General features: G+C 41.9%; 1 protein-coding gene across 2 annotated transcripts in view; it reads right to left on the minus strand.

Moving 5' to 3' along the window:
* Nucleotides 1-6,564: 6,564 nt before the first annotated feature.
* Nucleotides 6,565-23,080, minus strand: part of tfcp2 (transcription factor CP2) — a 52,835-nt gene continuing 36,319 nt past the window's right edge. For both annotated transcript variants that reach the window (XM_060937359.1, XM_060937358.1), the window contains 7 exons: nt 22,209-22,257; nt 15,805-15,898; nt 15,481-15,571; nt 15,062-15,168; nt 14,800-14,942; nt 7,970-8,021; nt 6,565-7,876 (listed from right to left, as the gene is read on the minus strand). In XM_060937359.1, the coding sequence (XP_060793342.1) occupies nt 7,839-7,876; nt 7,970-8,021; nt 14,800-14,942; nt 15,062-15,168; nt 15,481-15,571; nt 15,805-15,898; nt 22,209-22,257 (574 nt within the window). In that variant the 3' untranslated portion in view covers nt 6,565-7,838. The remainder of the gene's footprint in view (nt 7,877-7,969; nt 8,022-14,799; nt 14,943-15,061; nt 15,169-15,480; nt 15,572-15,804; nt 15,899-22,208; nt 22,258-23,080) is intronic.

A 23,080-nucleotide genomic window follows, 5' to 3' on the forward strand; every position in this document is an offset into this window, starting at 1 on the left:
AAAGTCTAAGGAGCTAAATGCAGATCTGAGAAAGAAGATCGCAGATATACACAACTCCAGAATGTCTCTTGGAGCCATTTCTAAACAACTGCAAATTCCAAGATCAGTTCAAACAATTGTATCCAAGTTATTGTGCGGTGTAGTCACTTTGCTTCAAGAAAACCCAAACTGTCACCCTCAGCTGAAAGGAAATTGGTTTGGATGGTCAGGAACAACCTGGAAACCACCATGGCACAGTCCTGCCATGAACTGGAAGCTGATGGACCACTGTCTACAGTTCAGATCACCATGGCTGCTATCCAAGAAATAACCCCCTGCTCCAAAATTGACACCTTCAAGCTTAAAGTTTGAAGCTGACCACACGGGCAAAGAAAAAGCCTTCTGAAGGATAGCTGTATGGTAAGATGAGACAAAGATTGAGTTGTTTGGCCACAATGACCACCATGTACAGAGGGACACTGTACCAGCTGGTGATGGTGGTAGGATCATCATGCTCTGGGGCTGTTTTGCTGCCAGTCAAACTGGTTCATTGCACAAAGTGGATGGAATAATGAAGGAGGACTACCTCAGAATTCTTCTGCATAAACAATCACAAACTTGAACACGACTTAGGACTTACAACAGGATAATGAACCCAAACACGCATCAGAGCTGGTTGTGGAGGATAAAGCAGGCGAACATTAAGCTTATAACAAGTCCTGACTTCAACCCTATTGAAAATTATATGGACCGTGCTTATAAGTCGAGTCCATGCCAAGAAAAAAAAAATTTAATTGAACTCTACAAATTCTACCATGAAGAGTCATGAAATATCCAACCAGAATTCTGCCAGAAGCTTGTTCATGGTAAACAAAAATGTTTGGTCAAGGTGAAGCTTGCGAAGAGACATTTTACCCAAATATTAGGTGTGCTGTATGTATATTTTTGACCCTGTATGTATATTTTTGACTCTGTGTTGATTTCAGAAAACCCAAAGAAAATTAAAAACTTGTGCACCAAATTCTAGTGGGTTTTTTTTAATTAAAGATGTATGCTGTACATTGCTATGACATTCATATCCAAGATGACATTCATGTTACTCTATGTAAACTTCTGACCACAAGTGTATGAAAAATACAGGATATTGTTGTGACATGTAGTACACAACCAGTACTTGCCAGAAATTCCTGCAGCTCCTTCAGTGTTGCTGTAGGCCTCTTGGCAGCCTCCCTGACCAGTTTTCGTCTTGTCTTTTTGTCAATTTTGTAGGGACGTCCAGTTCTCGGTAATGTCACTGTTGTCCCATATTTTCTCCAATTCTTGATGACTGTCTTCACTGTGCTCCATGATCTATCTAATGCCGTGGAATTTACCCTTCTCCTGACTGATACCTTTCAACAATGAGATCCCTTTGATGCTTTGTAAGCTCTCTGCGAACCATGGCTTTTGCTGGAGGATGCAACTGGGTAAATGTCAGGAAAATCCTACTAGGACAACTGAACTTTATTTGGGGTTAATCAGTCATTTTAACTGATGGCAAGTGTGAACCCAAAAAGACTGAATGCTGTAATTAAATCAAAAGGTGCTTCAACAAAGTATTAGTTTAAGGGTGTGCACACTTACGCAACCAGCTTATTGTACTTTTTTTTTCAACTGTCCTCATGGGGCCATCCTCCACAGGAGCGATGCGATAAGACTCCAACCAGACACAGGGCACCAGGATGGATCAAGCAGGTCCGAGGGGCAGAAGAGGTCAGCATCTCGATCCCAGGACCGACATGTAACTCAGAGGGACAGATTGGGGGGGGAGAACAGGTTGTTAGGTATGCCCTAAAAATGACAAGTATTAAGTCTGTGTGGTAGGCTCGCAGAGACGAGAGTCTTGACATCAGGCATAACACACAACAATGGCATGTTCTCATCTCATTCTCATTATCTCTAGCCGCTTTATCCTTCTACAGGGTCGCAGGCAAGCTGGAGCCTATCCCAGCTGACTACGGGCGAAAGGCGGGGTACACCCTGGACAAGTCGCCAGGTCATCACAGGGCTGACACATAGACACAGACAACCATTCACACTCACATTCACACCTACGGTCAATTTAGAGTCACCAGTTAACCTAACCTGCATGTCTTTGGACTGTGGGGGAAACCGGAGCACCCGGAGGAAACCCACGCGGACACGGGGAGAACATGCAAACTCCACACAGAAAGGCCCTCGCCGGCCCCGGGGCTCGAACCCAGGACCTTCTTGCTGTGAGGTGACAGTGCTAACCACTACACCACCGTGCCGCCCAATGGCATGTTAATATGGTTAAAAAATATCATGACCTGCTCTGGCTGGATGCTTGATTGGGTGATGGGAGCACTCTCCTCAGCAATGATGGGATGCAGATGGGACCCTTAGGGCTGGCCAAGACAATTCAGTTACATTTCACCGGGTCTGGGACATGCGACAGAATGTCTGACGGCCAATTCCCTGCAGGCTACGATAGCCAGTCGAGGTCTCCACCCTCTCCACCAAAAGATTTCCTGTTGACTCCATGTAACTCAGAGGGACAGATTTGGGGGGAGAGAGAGAGAGAGAGAGAGAGAGAGAGAGAGAGAGAACACAGGTTGTTAGGCATGCCCAATGCCACCTGAATAAGTAGGAACAGTATACATATTGCACTGAGTACAAGCAGAGATTCTAGCAACTAACTATGACAGCATAACTAAAAGGGGAGAGCCAGAAGGTAACACAGGCATGAGGGAGCTCCGGGACGTAAAGCAGCCAGCCACTACACCGTCAGCAAACTCGAGTGAGCAAGCGAGTGGGGACTGACAGCATCCATACATCCCAGTTTACCAAAACACTGTCCGAGGACCCTCCAGATCTACTCCTCTACCTCATAAACACCATTAACAAAAGGCTTGACTAAACAGATATGTTTTCAGCCTAGACTTAAATGCTGAGGCTGTGTCTGATTCCCAAACACTACTTAGAAGGCTGTTCCATAACTGTGGGGCTTTGTAAGAAAAGGCTCTGCCCCCTGATGTAACCAGCAGATAGCCTGCACCTTTTGCTCTAAGTAGGCGTGGCGGGTCATAGAAGACCAGAAGTTCACTCAGGTACTGTGGTGCAAGACCATTTAGTGCTTTAAAGGTCAACAGTAGTATTTTATAATCAATACGAAATTTGATTGGGAGCCAATGCAGTGTGGATAAGACAGGGGTGATGTGGTCATATTTTCTAGTTCTAGTAAGGACTCTTGCTGCTGCATTTTGAACTAACTGGAGCTTGTTTATGCACTTATTGGAACATCCAGACAGTAAGGCATTACAGTAATCCAACCTGGAGGTAACGAAAGCATGAACTAGTTTTTCTGCGCCATGTAGTGACATTAAATTTCTTATCTTAGCAATATTTCTGAGATGAAAGAAAGCTATCCGGGTAATGTTATCAATGTGAGTTTCGAATGAAAGACTGGGGTCAATAATCACTCCGAGGTCTTTTACTGCTGCACGTGAAGAAACAGAAAGGCCATCCAGAGTTATTGTGTAATCAGAAAACTTACTTCTAGCTGCATGTGGTCCTAGTACAAGTACTTCAGTCTTGTCAGAGTTAAGCAGAAGGAAATTAATAAGCATCCAGTGTCTAATGTCCTTTACACATTCCTCAATTCTATTAAACTGGTGTCTCTCATCAGGTTTTGCAGAAACCTACAACTGTGTGTCATCAAAATAACAGTGGAAACTAATACAATGTTTACAAATAATATCAGCCAGAGGTAACAAATATAGAGAAAAAAAGCAGTGGACCCAAGACAGAACCTTGTGGAACACCAAACTTTACCTCAGTACGTCTAGAAATATCACCATTTATATCAACATGCTGATAACGATCAGTTAAATAAGAGCTGAGCCAGGTGAGGGCTGTTCCCTTAACTCCCACAACATTTTCTAGTCTATCCAGAAGAATGGAATGATCAGTGCTATCAAACGCTGCACTAAGGTCAAGCAACACAAGCAGCGAGACAGCCCTGATCAGACGCCAACAGTAGGTCGTTTACTACTTTAACCAGAGCTGTCTCTGTGCTGTGATGGTGTAAATCCTGACTGATACATTTCATGGATGTTATTCCTATGTAAATATGAGCATAACTGCTGTGCCACAGCTTTTTCAAGGATCTTGGAGATAAACAGGAGGTTTGATATTGGCCGATAATTGGACAGCTGACAGGGATCAAGGTCAGGTTTTTTAATCAGGGGTTTGATAACTGCTAGTTTAAAGGATTTGGGTACATAGCCAATCCTAAGAGAAGAATTTATTATTTTTAGAAGCAGTTCAATTACTTCAGGTGTTATCTGTTTGAATAAACGTGTAGGTGAGGGATCTAGTACACAAGTTGAGGCTTTTGATGCCAAGATTAATGAAAGTAATACAGTTTCTTTAAGTGGAGTAAAACATTCTAATTGATGATCTGATAGAGTTATATGGTTAACTACAAGGTCACTTTCATTGTCTGACCTTAAATTAGTAGTTTGAATTTGTCGGATATTCTCAATTTTGTCATTAAAAAATTCATGAAATTGTTACTATTATATACTGTAGGTGTGCATGTGTCTATAGTGGACTTATTCCTGGTTAATTTTGCTACAGTATTAAATAGGAATCTAGGATTATTTTTATCTTCTATTAGGGAGGAGAGATATGTTGATCTCGCAGCACTAAGAGCTTTTCTATACTTCAGGAAGCTCTCCTTCCATAAATTCGAACGCTACCAATTTTGTTTGACACCATTTACGTTCCAAATTACGAGTGGTCTGTTTTAATGTGCGAGTGTCATCATTATACCAGGGTGCTAATTTTTTGTCTCCGACCATTTTCCTTTTTAGAGGAGCTACATTATCTAAGGTATGGCGGAATGTTGACTCTAAGCATTCAGGTGCCTGATCAAGTTCTGCAGGGGCTGACAGTGACCCAAAGTTCATAACTCTGGGAGATCATTTATAAAGCTCTGTGCAATAGTTGACGTGAATGTACATTTAATACAGTAGCGTGGTGAGGTGCATATATTATTACTCAGACATAGTTTGAATGAGATAATGATCTGAGATAACTTCAGACTGTGGAAGTTAGTGTGTGAATGGCTGTTCATCTCTGTGACTGATTGGCCACCTGTCCGGGGTGAAGCCTCTCTCCCAAAGTTAGCTAGGATTGGCTGCAGCTTCCCCCATATCCCTGACAGATAAGTGGAATGGATAATGGCTAGATTGGTTCAAGATTTATTTCTGGAATTTATATATTTCTGTCATTCTGCTTTATGAGGTTATCTCATCTCATCTCATTATCTCTAGCCGCTTTATCCTTCTACAGGGTCGCAGGCAAGCTGGAGCCTATCCCAGCTGACTACGGGCGAAAGGCGGGGTACACCCTGGACAAGTTGCCAGGTCATCACAGGGCTGACACATAGACACAGACAACCATTCACACTCACATCTACGGTCAATTTAGAGTCACCAGTTAACCTAACCTGCATGTCTTTGGACTGTGGGGGAAACCGGAGCACCCAGAGGAAACCCACGCGGACACGGGGAGAACATGCAAACTCCACACAGAAAGGCCCTCGCCGGCCCCGGGGCTCGAACCCAGGACCTTCTTGCTGTGAGGCGACAGCGCTAACCACTACACCACCGTGCCGCCCCTTTATGAGGTTATCTATTGTTAAAACAATACCTACTGTTCAAAGCACTATACAAATAAAATTGAAATGAATTTGCAGCATCAAAATATTTTTGCAATTTGTGGAAGCATCAGCTATACAATTCACTGAACATTTGCATATTATGTAACAAAAATACCATGGGTGGTACAATGGTGCAGTGGGGAGCATTGCTGTCTCACAGGTCCAAGGTCCCTGGTTTTAACCTGAGCTTTGGTTACTGTGTGTGGAGTTTTGCATGTTCTCCCTATGTTTATGGAGGTTTTCTGTGGGTTTCCTTCCACTGTCCAAAAAACATGCTGGGAGGTGGAATGGCGATGCTAAAATTGTTGGTTGGATGGATGGATGGATAGTGCAATGGACTGGTGTACCATCCAGGGTGGTTCACCATGACCCTGCTCAAGATAAAGTGATTACTGAAGATGAACAAATGAAAGCAAATATAACCTCCCATCTCTCCCCCCCACCCATGGAGCTGAAATACTGTCATCAGAAGAGGGACACGTACGAAAATGCAAGTATTAAGAATTAAATGAAAAACCTTAACCTTGGTAGACGATGTGGCACCATGCAACAATGGGAAAAATCAAACACCAGTGTTTGAGAAACCATGTGCTCCTTGCTTAAAATCATTTAATTTAGAAAAAATAATGTATTGAAATGGAACAAAGGATTTTGGCCAAACATTTGAGCACATCGTTTGGTTTGTTAACAGTGTCACTTTTACTGGCTGCCTGTATGAATACTGTACATACCGTACATGAAGTTCAAGCCAGTATCTGGATAAATTACAATTTATCTGAAATCTACAGTATAAAATGTTAGCATTAATTAAGATATTGCAAAGTGTGGTTGGAGCAAGGCTGACAAGCAAAAACGTGTCATGAGTAAACTGTTTTAATTGTTGCACTGACATGAGAAAATGAGGAGGAGACAGACAATTCTTCAGTGACTGCTATCTTGCATACATCCAACACAGCAAACTCGCTCTACCTTCACAAGCACTTAAAACATGGATGTGTTTCACACCAAACGGATTTGCATTGCAACGATCACAAAAAAAAACAAAAAACAGTCCAACAATGATGACCAACACAAAGCTGTTTGTTTACTGATGTAAAACATGACATGAATAAGAAGAAAAGAATTCTGGTCTGAACAGATCTTTGTAAGATCCTGTATTTAAGAAGGAAATAAAAATATAAAAGCACACACACAAAAAAAGAATCTGGAGGAGGTAATGGACTGGTGTTGCCATTTAAGCCCACTGTCTGAACAATATAATGGAAGATTGAAGAATAAAAATGTAGTGTGACCACACTGTTGTGAATTAGCAACTGAATTAATGTTACTCAGATTGAGAATACGTGTCAAATTAGAAGAAATACTACATTTCCAAAGAAAGGATTCGTTACTCTGCGGAAAACGCTTATTAATAAACGAGCTACAGAAAAGCAGAACCATCGTGCAGCAGGGATGCTTTTCTTCCTGTAGACAAGTCAGGAGAAGTTGCTTAAAAAAATGTATTTTGACAACATAAAGTTAACAGGCATTAGCCTACTAATGGGACATGTTGAAACTACTTTTTCAGTAGGGCATCAGTAATAGAGGCCTACGAGGTGTAATTATTGATTAGACGTTTACTATGACTTGCCCATCATGATGGATAATAACTTGCAATGCTGACAAATAGTGGGATCATGGTGGGACAGGATGCAAAAAAGAGCTAGTCAGACACTGGCTGCTAATGCTAATTCTACAACAACCCATTCAGTCTCTCTCTCAGGCAGCAGGCTCTGGCGTTTACCATTGCTTACAACTAACGTACAGACATCACAGGGAAAAAAAAAAAAAAAAAAAGAGGGATTTTTAAAAAGGAAGGCTAATTAAAGCAATAAAATGCAAAACAAAATCAGCTGTCTGATCATACTGGTAGCACAGACACTCTGGAGAGTAAGACAGTAAGGTATCAGAACAGGCCAGATGCGTTTCCACTTTTCCACAGTGGCCTATATTGCCTGAGCAATACAATTGTAAGAAACAATCGTAATCATAAGATCCAGGAAGAGTGAAGGCAGTGGCTGTGGGGAAGCATACTGATCAAGAATAATCTGCTGGAAAATGGGTGCCGACTCTCTTCGCGTGGTTTGCATTCTCACTTCAAGATGATGTGATAGCCATCGTTCGTCTCAGCTGCGAATTCAGGAACAGACAGGAGAGAGCGATAACCGATGTTACTAAATCAGGACACGATTACATATTCGATTAATTATAGGTTCTCAGTACCTTTCATTGTGTCCAACACAAAACACATCTCGTCCTGAAAGTTCTGAATCATCTGTGGGGGAGAAAATTAAAAATGAGGTCATACTACAGACGAGCTGGAATGCATTTCTTTGTGCTCAGAAGACACAAAGGAATCTTTGAGGAACATACAGTACTACTATACATGTCTAGGAGTAATAATGAAGGCAATGGAGCTTGAATTCAAGGGAAACTTTGAACTTCAATCGCAAAATATCTACTCATTTTAATAGCTCTGCACCATCAGTTTTCCATGATGTACAAAAGTATTGGAACGACAGGGCCAACGATTTTGCTTTTGTTATAACACTGAAGACATTTGTATATTTAAGTATTTGGACAGTGACAATTTTCATAATTTCCCATCTGTACACCACTGCAATGGATTTGAAATGAAGCCATGGAGATGTGATTGAAGTGTTGACTTTCGGTTTTAATTCAAGTCGTTTAACAAAAACACATGAACCATTTAGGAATTACAGCTGTTTATACATTCCCTCCATCTTAGGCCACATCCACACGACAACGGCAACGTGATGTTATTTAAAAAAAATATCGCCTCCAAATGGGCAACGATCAGTAGAAATCAGGTCCATATGGCAACGCAACGCTTGCTGAAAACGATGCAATACACATGCCACACCTCTAGGGGCGCTGTAAGACGGTCCCTTCGGACACACCAGAACAACCCATACGAAAAAGAACAGTAAAGAACTTATAAGAGTTTACCACTGTCTTAGTAGTAAATCCTTATAAATATAAATAAATATATATGCCATGTATGATTTACTCCTGAAAGTGGCCCATTTTGCATTTTCCTCATACAAATTTTTTATGAAAATCTAGTATGTATGAAGTGAACATTGTGCATGGTTTTTACAGATAATGTGTATGATGAATTACACTGTCTTTGTATGCTTCATGTAATGTTTGTAGTTTTAAATTATATTTTACAGTTTAAAATGTACATGCCTTTTATATGTAAATCCAACACAAACATGTGGATTTACATATAAAAGGCATATACATTTTAAACTGTAAAATATAATTTAAAACTACAAACATTACATGAAGCATACAAAGACAGTGTAATTCATCATACACATTATCTGTAAAAACCATGCACAATGTTCACTTCATACATACTAGATTTTCATAAAAAATTTGTATGAGGAAAATGCAAAATGGGCCACTTTCAGGAGTAAATCATACATGGCATATATATTTATTTATAAATCATTATAAGGATTTATCCTTATATTTATAAGGATTTACTACTAAGACAGTGGTAAACTCTTATAAGTTCTTTACTGTTCTTTTTCGTATGGGAATAGAAGTAAGGACGCATGCGCATAAACTATTATGCGTGAGACTTCATATTAGCCACAAAGTCAGGAAAATCTGTTCGTAAAATTACATTATAATGACCAAATACAATGAAAAGTATTTTTCCAGTCTCACCTGTGAAAGGTAATCCCATGTGATCTCCTTTGGACGGTAAACCTGTTGGTACAGTTAAACGCAGCTAATCTTTATTCTCCGCTTTGACCTTTCCAATATGGCGGCGAGGATGACGTACGCGGAAGGCGGCGTCTTTAATGGTCCGGAATAAATTGAATACTACACGTTGATGGATTAATTTGCTGTTTCTCACCTGTGAAAGGTAATCCCATGTGATCTCCTTTGGACGGTAAACCTGTTGGTACAGTTAAACGCAGCTAATCTTTATTCTCCGCTTTGACCTTTCCAAAATGGCGACGAGGATGACGTACGCGGAAGGCGGCGTCTTTAATTGTCCGGAATAAATTGAATGATACACGTTGATGGATTAATTTGCTTTTCTACGCCCTTTTTTGAGGAATGTATTGTAGGACTTAAACCATCATCTGAAGAGGTGAGATCGCTCCTTTTTTCCCCTTATTTTTGCTGGCGGGATTGACTCTGCCCTAAGGGCTATTCTCTCTCTCTCACTTTGCACCAGGCATTACACAATAAATATTCACAGTGAAAATATTTTGTAAGCGCGTTTCATGAACCAAGTTATAGGATTTCTTGACAACTCGCATCGCATCGCAATGAGATCATTGGCACTACTGGTGTTAAGAATCAGACCATTTCATAAATGAATATTTTGCTGTAGAGCTGCAGTGTTTGTACAATTGCATGTTTTTGCTTCACTATTACTGTCACTATTCTGCTTCTTGCCTTACTACTGTGAACTAACACTGAACATAATAATAATAATAATAATAATAATAATATCCAAGCTCGTGTTTCACTCTCACTAGTGCTCTGTAAGGCTTTTTCCTGGTGATATTCGTTACAATTCTACCTGGCGTGAAGCACTCACAGTCATGTGGTTGTGACGTCATCGTAAACAAATCCGTTTTACTCATCCAGACGACTTCACAACGGCAACGTTGCCAGATCTTTCCACTCTGGAACCCGTTCTCAAAAAGATTGCGTTTTGGGCACCCAAAACGCCGGTGCCGTGTGGACGCCAGGCCTAAACGATAAGCAATTGTATCGGAGTCACCTGAATCCGCTGCCGTGTGGACAGGGCCTTAGAGGCTCAAAAGTAACAGGACACTTGACCGATAAGCAGTTTCGTGGCCAGGAATGGCCCGTTTCCTCATTATTTCATAACAGATTAAGGAAATAAAAGGTGTGGAGTTGATTCAAAGCGTTGAATTTGCATATGGTAGCTGTTCACGAGAGCTCTTAATATGCGGTCCAAAGAGGTGTTGATGCAAGTGAAGGCTGAAAAAACAAGGAGCCCAATCAGATAGATGATAGCATTTTTAAAAGGAAAGAATGCACTGGTGAGCTCAGCAACACCAAAAGGCCTGGAAGACAACTAAAGTGGATGACTGTAGAACTCTTTCCTTGGTGAAGAAAAACTCCTTCACAACATCTAGCCAAGTCAAGGACAAACAGCCAAGATTAACTTAGCAGAAAGATGGGAAGAGAAGAGTACTACACTTCAAGGCTTCATTTTTAACACCACCATAATGGGTTTAACAACTCAGAACATGGCACCTTTAGCGGAAGACCATCCAACCACTTCTTGAGCAAAAGTACTGGAACAGATATTTTACCTGAAGACTAACACTTAATATTTGGTTGCATGCCCCTTGCTTGCAATAATTGCATCAAGCTAGTGACCCATGGACATAACTAAACTGTTGATGCTTTGCCAGGCTTGTGGCACAGCTTCTTTCAGTTGCTGTTTATTTTGGGGGATTTGTCCTTTCAGTCTCCTCTTCAGGAGGTGAAATGCTGCTCAAACGGGTTAGGGTCTCATGATTGTCTAAGGCCCTGTTTACATTATTTCGAATCAGCGGATCATCAGGTTAACGTTTTTAAAACGAGTCGCGTGTACACAGCAATGCCAATACACGATTCGTGTGCACACAGCAACGCCAATACACGGATACGCTAATCACATGACTAATTAGACGGCACGTCACATGATCCCAGTGCATATCGGGCATGCGCAAGTCACTCACCACTTGCAAGTGGAAGGATGGCAAGCGAACACCTTCTCCAGCAGATAAACACACCTGGCTGTGATGTTCATGTTCTCACTGAGTTTAAGCGCCTGAAGGAGGTTGAAATGTGTAAATAAACCTCAGTGCAGCTCAGCGCTTCCTCCTGCACTCCAAATCACTCCGCCCTGAACAGCGAGTGCCCTCTGGAGGGTGCGCACTCCGGCCCTGCGCAGCTCACAGAGCGCGCGAGTGAAGCGCACGAGCAGTGATTCGGGACTGAGCCGCTGTGTGTGTGATCCCAACGCCAGCGAATCAGGAAGGTGGATGTCACAGTGACGTTGTCCAATGACGTCAGCTAGAGCTCAGCACAGCGTATCCGCGTATTCTCAATGTTTACACAGCACCGGACCAGACACGATCTGGATTGAATATGTGGACCCTGGCGGATTCCCGTTTCCCGGCGTTTTAATGTAAACGGACAGTGCATCCGCGAAGAAAACGAGACAGATACGGTCTAATGTAAACTTGGCCTAAAACCTTCCACTCCCCACCCCCATAAATAAAGTCCTTTATTGTGTTGGCAGTGTGTTTTGTATCTTTGTCTTGCTGTATGATGAAGTTCCTCCCAATCAGAATGGATGCATTTCACTGTAAATTGGCAGTCAAGGTTTTTGTAGACTTCTGAATTCTTTCTGATGCTACCATGAAGAGTTAAAAGTGCATATCACGGGTAAATTCAGGAGCAAGATCAATGTAATTCTCCTATTTTATATTAAACTTTGGTCAAATATCTGTAACATTATTCTCTGCAATTTTTTTACCTTGCTCAATACCAGAAAAATTCAGTTGAAAATCAAGCCATTTGAGGCAAATTGGTCCGCCTCTGAAAAAACTTGGCATTTGAATTTCCCGGCAAACATTGACTTTCGTGACGTCATCTGTGGGACGCCTCCTTCTGAATCCTACATCAGCGCTGGTTTGTTTCTGAGAAAACGACCTGGTGATTTTCTGCAAATTTCTTCAACGTTATCACGTAATTATTAAAATGGTTAACAGACGTATCGTAGGAGGGTGTAGCAACACCAATCATGATGGGATTAGTACTCATCGTTTCCCAAAAGACCGGACAATGAGAGAGAAATGGGAGCGCTTGGTCTACACAGGCTGTGCACTGAAACTGCGCAAGCTCGCGCAGCCTGCTGGCGCTTCCGCAGATAACGTCACGAATCTGGCTCCAGACTCCCTTGGGATTTTTCCAGACGCGTTGTGTTATTTAGTTTTTCTCTGCTGTAGCCAGATGGCCTTGTGCAAAATTACCCTTCTGGATAAGTGTGTAAAGGGACATACTTTCATATAAAAAAAAAAAGAAATTGGTCCGGAATATGCCCTTTAAAACTAGTAAGCCTGTTCCAGAAGCAGTCATGCATGAACAAGCCATAACAACCTCCTACCTATTGGGCTTGACCTATGAGCTCATAGATTTCAGATCACGAGCAGATTGTCCTCCTCACTTTGGCCTTTCCATCACTTGGGTACAGGTTAATCTTGGTTTCATCATTCCCTAAAACTCTGTTCTCCAACTTCTGTGGCTTATCTCTGTATTTCTTTGTAAATTCCAATCTGAACGTCTGATTTGCACTGCTGATGAGTGGTTTGCATCTTCTGGCATGACCTCTATATTTCTACTCTTGAATTCTTCTTCGAACAGTGGATTACGATTCCTTCACCATTGCCCTCTGGAAGTTGTTGGTAATGTCACTGACTTATTTTGGGGTTTTTTTTCATAGAAATGACGTTTCTTTTATCAACTCCTGTTATTTTCCCTCCACTGACTTGTTTGATTTCTGGTTGTTAGTACACCAGTGGTTTCTTTCATTTTTAGAACATTCCAAATTGTTGTATTAGCTATGCCCGATGTTTGCGCGATAGCTCTGACTGATTTTCCCCTTTTCTCAGCTACAAAATAGCTTGCTTTTCTCCTAGAGAGAACACTCTGGTATTCATATTGGTTTGTTCTCACAGCATTCCCCTAACTGTATGCTATACATACTGTGTGACAGGGTAGGAAGGGGAGTTGCATTTATACAGAGATGTACGAGTTCAATAATGTAAAAGCTATGTTAGTTTACATTCTTTGAATATGTTGCTTGTGTAGTATGCTAAAAACCTTCAATGACACTGCCTCACCAAAATAAAAAGTTGCCATTTTGATATAAACAAACACACACTTAAACCTTTGATTGGATGGTTACTGCAGTGATTAACGTGTTTCAGCTGGCAACAATTCTTTTAACCCGAACTGATGCAGTGAGTAGCTTCTCATTTCTAAAACAAAATCACTTTTAACACATTAGTACCATTTTTTTTCCGTTTCCGGTTGAGAGTACGTCGTGCGCGTTCTGGCTGCCGCGTCTCACCGGAGCTTCTTTATTTTATTTCTTTTTCTATTTTTTTTTTCTGTGTTTGTGTAGTTTGATGTTTGAGTGTTTTGTCCGCTGGTTGTGGTGTAGCTCCGGACCCAGTTTGGGCGTCGGTTCCCTCCAGGCCTTGGTTCGCCATGGGCGATGCCTGCGCTCCCCCAGGTGTGGACTGCAGTGAGCTCGTTGCTCATTTTACTTCATGGTTGTCCAGCGCGCCGTGCTTTAACGCTCGGCGTGATGTTCCGAGCAATGTTGCTCGGTGGTGTCGCGGCGGCTGTGCAGGCGGTTTGGGACACACCAGCGCTCTGCGTGGCGGAGCTTCTCTGCTTGCTTTGTGGATCCATGGCGAGGTGTTCGAGCGATGTTGCTGGCGGCGTCACGGCGGCAGTGCTGGAGATATGGGACTTGTTTTCGTGCGCCTTTTGGTGGGACTGTGGCTGCTACACCACGAGAATTACATCCTGACCCCTACTTGGTGGACTTTTTACTTTTTATTTATTTATTATCTATTTTTTTTCTTTTGTTTATAATTGTAAAGCGTCCTTGGGTTTTTTGAAAGGCGCTATATATAAATTTAACTTATTATTATTATTATTATTATTAATTATTATTAACAACATAACTTTTTAACAACAAATGCAGTCTTCACAGGTGAAACCTGGGACTCAAACCAAGAACGCAAATTCAGAGCTATTAACTGTTTAAAATCAGTCTGTTTAATTAACACATCTAGATGCAAACGTCATGAAATAAAAGCTGAAATTATGATCCATCCCCAACCCTCATATTCACCTGTTGATCTCGAACCCAAATGTCTTCAGCGGTTTGCAAAAACGAAAGAACTGGCGCTGATGTTCCAATACTTTTGGAGCCCATTGTGTGACCCCATGAGAAACTGTACCTCATCGCTGACCAGCACATGGATGCCTGTGGGTCCCTGCTTGAAGATCTGACTGATCTGGCGTGGAGAGATGTTGAAAAGCTGAGCTAATTTCTCAGTCAGCTCAATGGCTGTTAAGTCCTCCAAGTAAATAGCATGGTACACTATAGAGATTAAACAAGGGAGAGGGGAAAAAAAAAAACTCGTCATCAGCTGTTTTGAGTTTGGTTTGATGAAAATATATATATTTACCCACAAGATTTCCCCATAATCAAGGACACACCAAAAAAGGTATTGCTAGCACCATCTCCGTTCTCATGTTTTTGTTGTTGGTCTCGGGCCTGCTGAGACTCCTGGCACACATAGATGGTGAGTCTTGGGCGAACCACCCTTAATATTCATTAAAGAAAAAAATTTAAAAAAATAAGTAAATAAAGTCAATCATCTATGTGTGCACAAACTTTAACACTAGTCACACTCATGAGTGTAACTAAACTGATACAAAAAAATTAATCACCATGAATAAATAAATAACCAACGCAACAGCTTGTATAGTTACAATCTAACCATAGGTATTAACACACTAAAGTACAGCAGAGTCAAATTTCACTATAACGCCAGCTCGCTGTATATTGTCCCCAACATACAACTCATTCTCACAAAAATGTTGCGTCTGTGTTTATGTACAGAAAACATCACAACCTTCCTTTTAGTGAGTTGAACAATCGTATGCCATCAGCTGGGCCACAGATCTGAATGACGTCCTCTCTAGTTAGTTTCAGCAGGTCTGACCCTGAGGACCATCCCAACAAGAGAATGCATACATTTCAGCAATAGACCTCGATAAAAACACATTATTTTGTGTTAAAGAGAAACATTAGCTAACTGAGAATAAAATTTATTTTAAACGTTAACGATATGACATTTCTTTAAACCCGCAATAAGCTCAACTTAGAGTTGCTGAGTGACAAAAAGCACAGACGCAAGAGCTATGTAGTGCGTTATTCAGCAGGGATATAGACTTACCTGAGAAGTTTGTGAAGAGACGACAGAATGGCGAAAAGCGGTTTCTATGGAGCCACTGCTGTGCTTCTTGTGGTGTTGCAGTGGGCAGCAGATTCTGTTTGTTTGAGATGGAGTGAAAGGAAATGGGTCAGGTTTAGGATTATTATTCCATTCAACAGCACTTTCCCCTTTGCAGACAGACGTGGACTGATGCCTCTTATTTTAACAAGATTTCAGAGTCAATCTCACAAGGCTAACAAATGTGACTGTGAACAGAAACAAACAAACAATCAACGAAATGTTGTTCTCCCTTCGCTCAGCAAAACATTGACAACGCCAAAACATAATGAATGCTATTGGGTTTTACCTGCGAAAACAAAATCTCCTGACAGAGCTATATAAAGCGGTACCTGAGATTACTGATGCATTTTCAAAAAGGCTCATCGCACCTAACATTGACTTGTGTATTTCTGTTTCGTCCTCTTTATACTAGATTTTTATTTAGAAATGTTTAATTTCATCGTAATCCTGTTAATCGTGTTACATTTATTGACTTATTTACTGTTGTGCAGCATCAAAATGAGCTGTGATCTGAGTACAAGTGATTAATCAGTGAATCACAGTTACCACTGTAAAGGTGGTCACCTCTGCATACTCAGATGTCTGAGGAAAGCCTGCATGTTAACCATCATCCTGAAGAGTTTTATACCGTAGGTGTGCTGCTGAACCAAAAGTCACAGGGTGTAGAATATCCGGATATGGCAACTGCATGACAGGATGGTAAAGTACTGGTTGACTGATATGGGGTTTTCAATGGCCGATACCGATATTTAGAGAGCAAGGTGGACGATAATACAGACATCATGTTTTGTTTTTTCATCTGTTAAAATACATCATTTCAATAATAACAAATGAAACAGAATTGTTGAATTTAAATGAACATTTATTTAACACTGCTGTCTGCGAGTAAATCTGCACTTGTGGTTATCTTAGTAGTAAAGTTAAGACATCCTACCTGTCCAGTGTTGTTTAGGTATTACAACAACAACTAATCACACGTACACTTAAGCACAGTGAAATTCCTCCCTGCGTTTAACCCATCTAAAGCAGTGAAAAAACACACATACCCAGAGCAGTGGGCAGCTCCAGTGCCCAGGGAGCAGTTGGGGGTTAGCAGACATGAGGAGAACATGCAAACTCCACACAGAACGGTCCCCGTTGGCCGCTGAGGTCAAACTTAAAACCTTCTTGCTGCGAAGCGACAGTGCTAACCACTACATCACCGTGCCGCCCACACCATTTACAGGTTCGATGGAAATTATATGGAGACAATGAAATCGGCAAAGAACTTGGCTTTTGTGTCATTTAGTAAGCTAGTAATTATTCATGTTAGGGACCTTACCAAGTACTGTAGCTTCATGTGATAATGGTAAGCTCAAAATCTTGCTGTAACCGTCACACTGTCTTCACTCCTGTTCGTAGTCGCTGTCCGACATCATTCGATATTTATCATCTCGCTCCCATGTAAATGTCGGGCAAACATGATACTTTTTTCCTGTAGTGTCAAAGTATTTACCATCCCTCACTACAAAGAAGTAAACCATAGCCACTGTAAAAAATTAGTGAGGAAACAGTGTAAAACAACCTTGATACTTTCTACATGTCTCGCAACGGATATAAGAATACTGGTTAGATAAGTAACGTTATTGAAGCAACAATATTCACAATATATGCTAGCTGCATTTTCTCACTGTAAGACTGGAATCAATGTAATTATACAGACAGTAAACACTATGTTATTAAGAGTGGTCAAGTAAATATATTGAGCTTTGAAAACTAGGAATCGAGTCTTACCATTTCCTTTCGGGTAATGTTACATCCAAGATTGGTGCGTTTCACAGTACCCGATGTCAAAATGGCATCGATTAGCCCGATTAATCAGCTGATTGATTAATGGGGTCGACCACCATTTTAAAAGCACTGGAGAAGATGGTTATATCTGAGAGGATCACAGGCAGTCAACTCCCAACTGTGCAGGACATTTACACCACACATGCCCCTTTTCCACCAAAGCAGTTCCAGGGCTGGTTCGGGGCCAGTGCTTAGTTTGGAACCGGGTTTTCTGTTTCCACTGACAAAGAACTGGCTCTGGGGCCAGAAAAACCAGTTCCAGGCTAGCACCAACTCTCTGCTGGACCAGAGGAAAGAACCGCTTACGTCAGCAGGGGGGGCGGAGTTGTTAAGACCAACAACAATAAGACCGTAAAAGATCGCTATTTTTAAGCGACGAGAAGCAGCAGCTGTATAAACGCGAAGTCATCCATTATTGTTGTTGCTGCTGCTGCTGCTTCTTCCGTGTTGTTTTTGCTTCGATATTCGCGCCAAGGTTTATGCAAACGTGGAGCGCAGGTGGCCAAGTGGTTAGAGCGCTTGACCGCTAAGCGAACGGTCCCTGGTTCGAGCCTTGGCTCGACGGGGATCTGGGGCTCGCTCCCTGTCCACCCAGCAGTGAATGGGGACCTGGTGGAAACACTGGGGAAGTTAAAAGGCGGCGAGGAAAGGAACTGGCCACCCTACCTCACTATGCCGATGGCCCAGGACAAGTGCGCTCTCTAACAGGCACTCCCCCAATGTACGAATCGTATATGGGACTCCCCTTTTTTTTTTATGCAAACGCAGCGACGTAACTGATGTATACGGCGACGTAACTGACGTATATAGTGACGTAATGACGTGGCTTACCTTAGCACTGCGAGCTATGGAAAAGCAAACTGGTTCTCAGCTGGCTCGCAAGTTGAACGAGTTGTGAACCAGCACCAGCGCCGAACCAGCCCTGGAACTGATTTGGTGGAAAAGGGGTAACAGTGCCTCAAAAGTACTGTGCGCTGCACCATGAAGGACTAAAGTCACTCCTTCCCCCATACGTCTCCTTCAGAGCAAATTCATCAGAACACACGTCCAGGGTCAGAGACATCTTCCCAAAAACAGTAAGACTCGATCAATCACTTGCCTTGCCTCATGCACTGCAACCGTCACACAATAATGCTACAGACACCGTCATGGTCTACTGTTTTGGGGTTTTTCACCACAGCTCATGTTTTGGTCATCAGCTATTGCTGTTTTCCACATGCCGACCTATTCGATGTCTGGTTGTTAGTACACCAGAACATTCCAAATTGTTGTCTTGGCTATGCCCATGACTTGCTTTTCTTCCACAGACAGCTCTCTGGTCTTGATGTTGGTTTATCCTTTTAACAAATGCAGTCTTCACAGGCAAAACCCAGCACTTTGTTTGCGAAGAGTAGACATTCAGCACTATTACTTGTTTAAACAATCAAACTAACAGGGCACACCTGGACAACAAGAAACACCCGTTAGTCACATGTTCCAATATTTTTTTTTAATCACTTGCCATAATTTAAGTTGTTTAGTACATCTACATGTAAATACCAGGAACTTGGCTTGGAGGAATTTTAGCCCGTTCCTCTGTATAGAACAGCTTCAGCTCTGGGATGTTGGTGTTTTTCCTCACATCAACTGCTCGTACAACATTTCTATTGGATTAAGGTCAGGACTTTAGCTTGGCCATTCCAAAACATGAACCGTATTCTTCTTTAACCATCTTTGGTAGAACGACTTGTGTGCTCAGGGCTGTTGTCTTGCTGCATGACCCACTTTCTCTTGAGATTCAGTTCACATACTGTACAGACATCCTGATATTTTCCTTTAGAGCTCCATGTTCCATCAATGATGGGAAGCCATCCAAGCCCAGATGCAGCAAAAATAGGCCCAAACCATGACACTACCACCACCAGTTTCACAAATGAGATAAGGTTCTCATGCTGGAATACAGTGTTTTCCTTTCTCCAAACATAACACTTCTCATTGAAACCAAAACATTTTATTTTGAGCTCATCCAGCCATAGAATTTTTCCAAAAGCCTTTTGGCTTGCCCATGTGATCTTTAGCAAACTCTACTTGGGCAGCAATGTTCTTTCTGGAGAGCAGTATCTTTCTCTTTACAACCCTGCCATGCACACCATTGTTGTTCAGTGTTCTCCTCATGAACATTAACACTAGCCAATGCGAGAGAGGCCTTTAGTTGCTTAGAAGTTACTCCGGGTTCCTTTGTGAACTATTACACGCCTGCTCTTGGAGTGATCTTTGTTACCCTTGAAATACTTAGGCGTTTACATCACCTCAGATCTTAAAGAGCTTGCTGAAAAAGAACACTTTTCTCTGAGTTGAGGATATAAAGCATGAGCTTACAATACGAGAGCCCCCCCTCATCTCCCTATTTGGTAGGATAAATGTAATAAGAATGAAAACTCTACCCTGTATATTTATTAGAACCAATTTCTTATGTGATATCTAAGATTTAGCTAAACCTCTATCAAAATTTGTGTGGAATAACAAAAGGCCAAGACTAAAAGTTCCCCAAATTACTGTGGCCCAAACAAGGTGTGTGTGTACCTAATCTGCCGTTATATTATTGGTTATCTCAAGTTAAAAATCTGATCAGCTGGGGGCGTTGTGGCTCAGGTGGATAAGGCGCCATACCATATATCCGGGGACCCGGGTTCGATTCCGACCTGAGGTCATTTCCCGATCCCTCCCCGTCTCTCTCTCCCACTCATTTCCTGTCCTGTCTCTACACTGTCCTATCCAATAAAGGTGAAAAAAAAAAAGCCCAAAAAAAATATCTTAAAAAAAAAAAATCTGATCAGCTGGACTCCAGTTGGGTAACTATGGAATAGGAGGCATGTCTGCCCAAACCCCTTGAATACATTTATTAATATTATGAAAGAAAGAAGGTACGAGGGTACTTCAAAAGGTTCTTGGCCTCACCCAGAAAGTGTCACAGGAGAAAGATTGTTCTTGCATTAGTTTTCAACATCATCTCCTTTAACTTCAGTGTACTTGGTCCACTCATCTTCAAGCTTCGCTATTCCTTCACAGAAGGTGGTCACATCTTGAACCTCCAGATCCTCCTCAACAGCATGGACGACTTCATCATTATTCTGAAAATGGTGACCACGTGAGTGGGATTTCAGTTTGGGAAACAGACAGAAGTCAGACGGTGCCAGGTCGGGTGAGTAAGGTGCATGGGGCAACAGTTCAAGGCTGCTTCTGTCACTGCCTCCTGTGCTGTGTAGATAGGCGCACTGTCCTGGAGCAGGCTTGAAATACTTCCCCTCTCCTTTTTTCTTTGATTGCTTCTTTCAGTTGAGTTTTTGTGGACAGTGATATAAGGATTTATAGTACACAGTGACGCAGCAAAATGAGAGTCACGCCCCTTATTTCTGGGTGAGAACTTTTTGAAGTACCCTCATATCTTTGAAAAATTTTGCTTGACGCAACACCAGGCTTGGACTACCTAGGGCTCTCAGCACATTTTTCTGCGTCTTCTCTCAAAGCCTCCAGTCCTGAATTCCATTGGACTGGACTACAATCTATACACTGTACATGTAAATCAATCAAACATGCTTTCAGAGCTCTGACTTTAGGGTGAATATAATCCATTTTTCCATTACCTGCACTTGAGTTAAGACTGATGAAACTACACCCTGAAATATACATTTATGGCATTTGGCAGATACCCTTATCTAGGGCAACTTACATGCATCTCATTTATACAGTTAAGTGGTTGAGGGTTAATGTCCTTGCTCAAGGGCCCAGTAATGGCAGCTTGGCAGTATTGGGATCTGAACTCATGACCACCTGATCAGTAGTCCAAAATGTTAACTACTGCGACACCACTGAAATGGTGCATGTGTGCTGGTATTGGGTGGGATGTACTAATTAATCAGTTGCTGTTTTCGTACATTTAACAAATGTGCAGTAGTAAACCAAATACTGCCATATGCAATATAGTACCTTAAATATTAAGTGATTGTGTAGATTCCAATAAAATTGTGAAAAAGTAAATTAAATTCTTAGACAAGAACAGCAACACAAAGAATTAAAAAAAAAAAAACTAGAACAACAAGATCAACTGTGAGCTACTGTTCACTTGCGTATCCTCCCACTCTCACTTGTATCAGAATGCAAGCGATCGAAGGAATAGGACACTTATTATGAATGTTGACTTCAACAAATAATTAACCCTGAAACAAGTAAGTAAAGAGCAGTGTTCTCCCCAGGTATTTCAAATAGCATCCTGGTAAACTGTCATTTTGAAATAGCGTCAGAATCCACCCTATACGTTCCGTAAATACATTCAGTCGGTAAACAGGAAGTTGATGTGTGACAGACCTGAAAACGGTATACACGGTATAGAACCCCAAGCTGAAGTTTGGTACCAAGTGGCTATGATTTGTAGTTGTTAAGAAAAAGGGCGTTTCGGACAGACAGAGGTAAACCAGTATACCTTCCAACTTTGGAGCGGGGGTATAATAATAACAAAGGAACACAAAAGCACTCACATCTACTACCGGTGCCACTGGCTCTGGCTGATGATTTGGCGATCCATTCCTGGACACACACACAACCAAATTAGGAGCTTTATGAAGGAAGAGACACAGACAAGCTGTAGGATGACAAAATTTCAATTACATACTGGCCCTTATTTATCAAAGTTGCATACAACAAAACTACAGCACAAATTCCACTGACTGTTTCCTTACTCAAGTTCATCTTTATGAAGCTCTCAGAGAAACAAATGATCTGCAGTTAAATTGTTAAAACCATGTGTGGCAGCAAGGGTGTGGTCGAGCGTCAGCTGTGAATGGCGAGGAGTCAGGTGGAACCAGCAGGTAACATGAGGTACAACCGTGTCTAATTACTGGCTGCCTATTAATGTGTGTTTCCGTGCGTCTTTCAGATAGCCAGTAACAGGAGGGAGAGAGAGAGAGAGAGAGAGAGAGCTGCGTCACCCCATTGAGTATGTATGTATGTATGTGTGTGTGTGTGTGTGTGTGTGTGTGTGTGTGTGTGTGTGTATATATATATATATATATATATATATATATATATATATATATATATCTCCATATCCTTCATCTGTAGCCGCTTATCCTGTTCTACAGGGTCGCAGGCAAGCTGGAGCCTATCCCAGCTGACTACGGGTGAAAGGCGGGGTACACCCTGGACAAGTCGCCAGGTCATCACAGGGCTGACACATAGACACAGACAACCATTCACACTCACATTCACACCTATGGTCAATTTAGAGTCACCAGTTAACCTAACCTGCATGTCTTTGGACTGTGGGGGAAACCGGAGCACCCGGAGGAAACCCACGCGGACACGGGGAGAACATGCAAACTCCACACAGAAAGGCCCTCGCCGGCCACGG

The sequence above is a fragment of the Neoarius graeffei genome, chromosome 13 (genome assembly GCF_027579695.1).
Source record: "Neoarius graeffei isolate fNeoGra1 chromosome 13, fNeoGra1.pri, whole genome shotgun sequence".
NCBI lineage: Eukaryota > Metazoa > Chordata > Actinopteri > Siluriformes > Ariidae > Neoarius > Neoarius graeffei.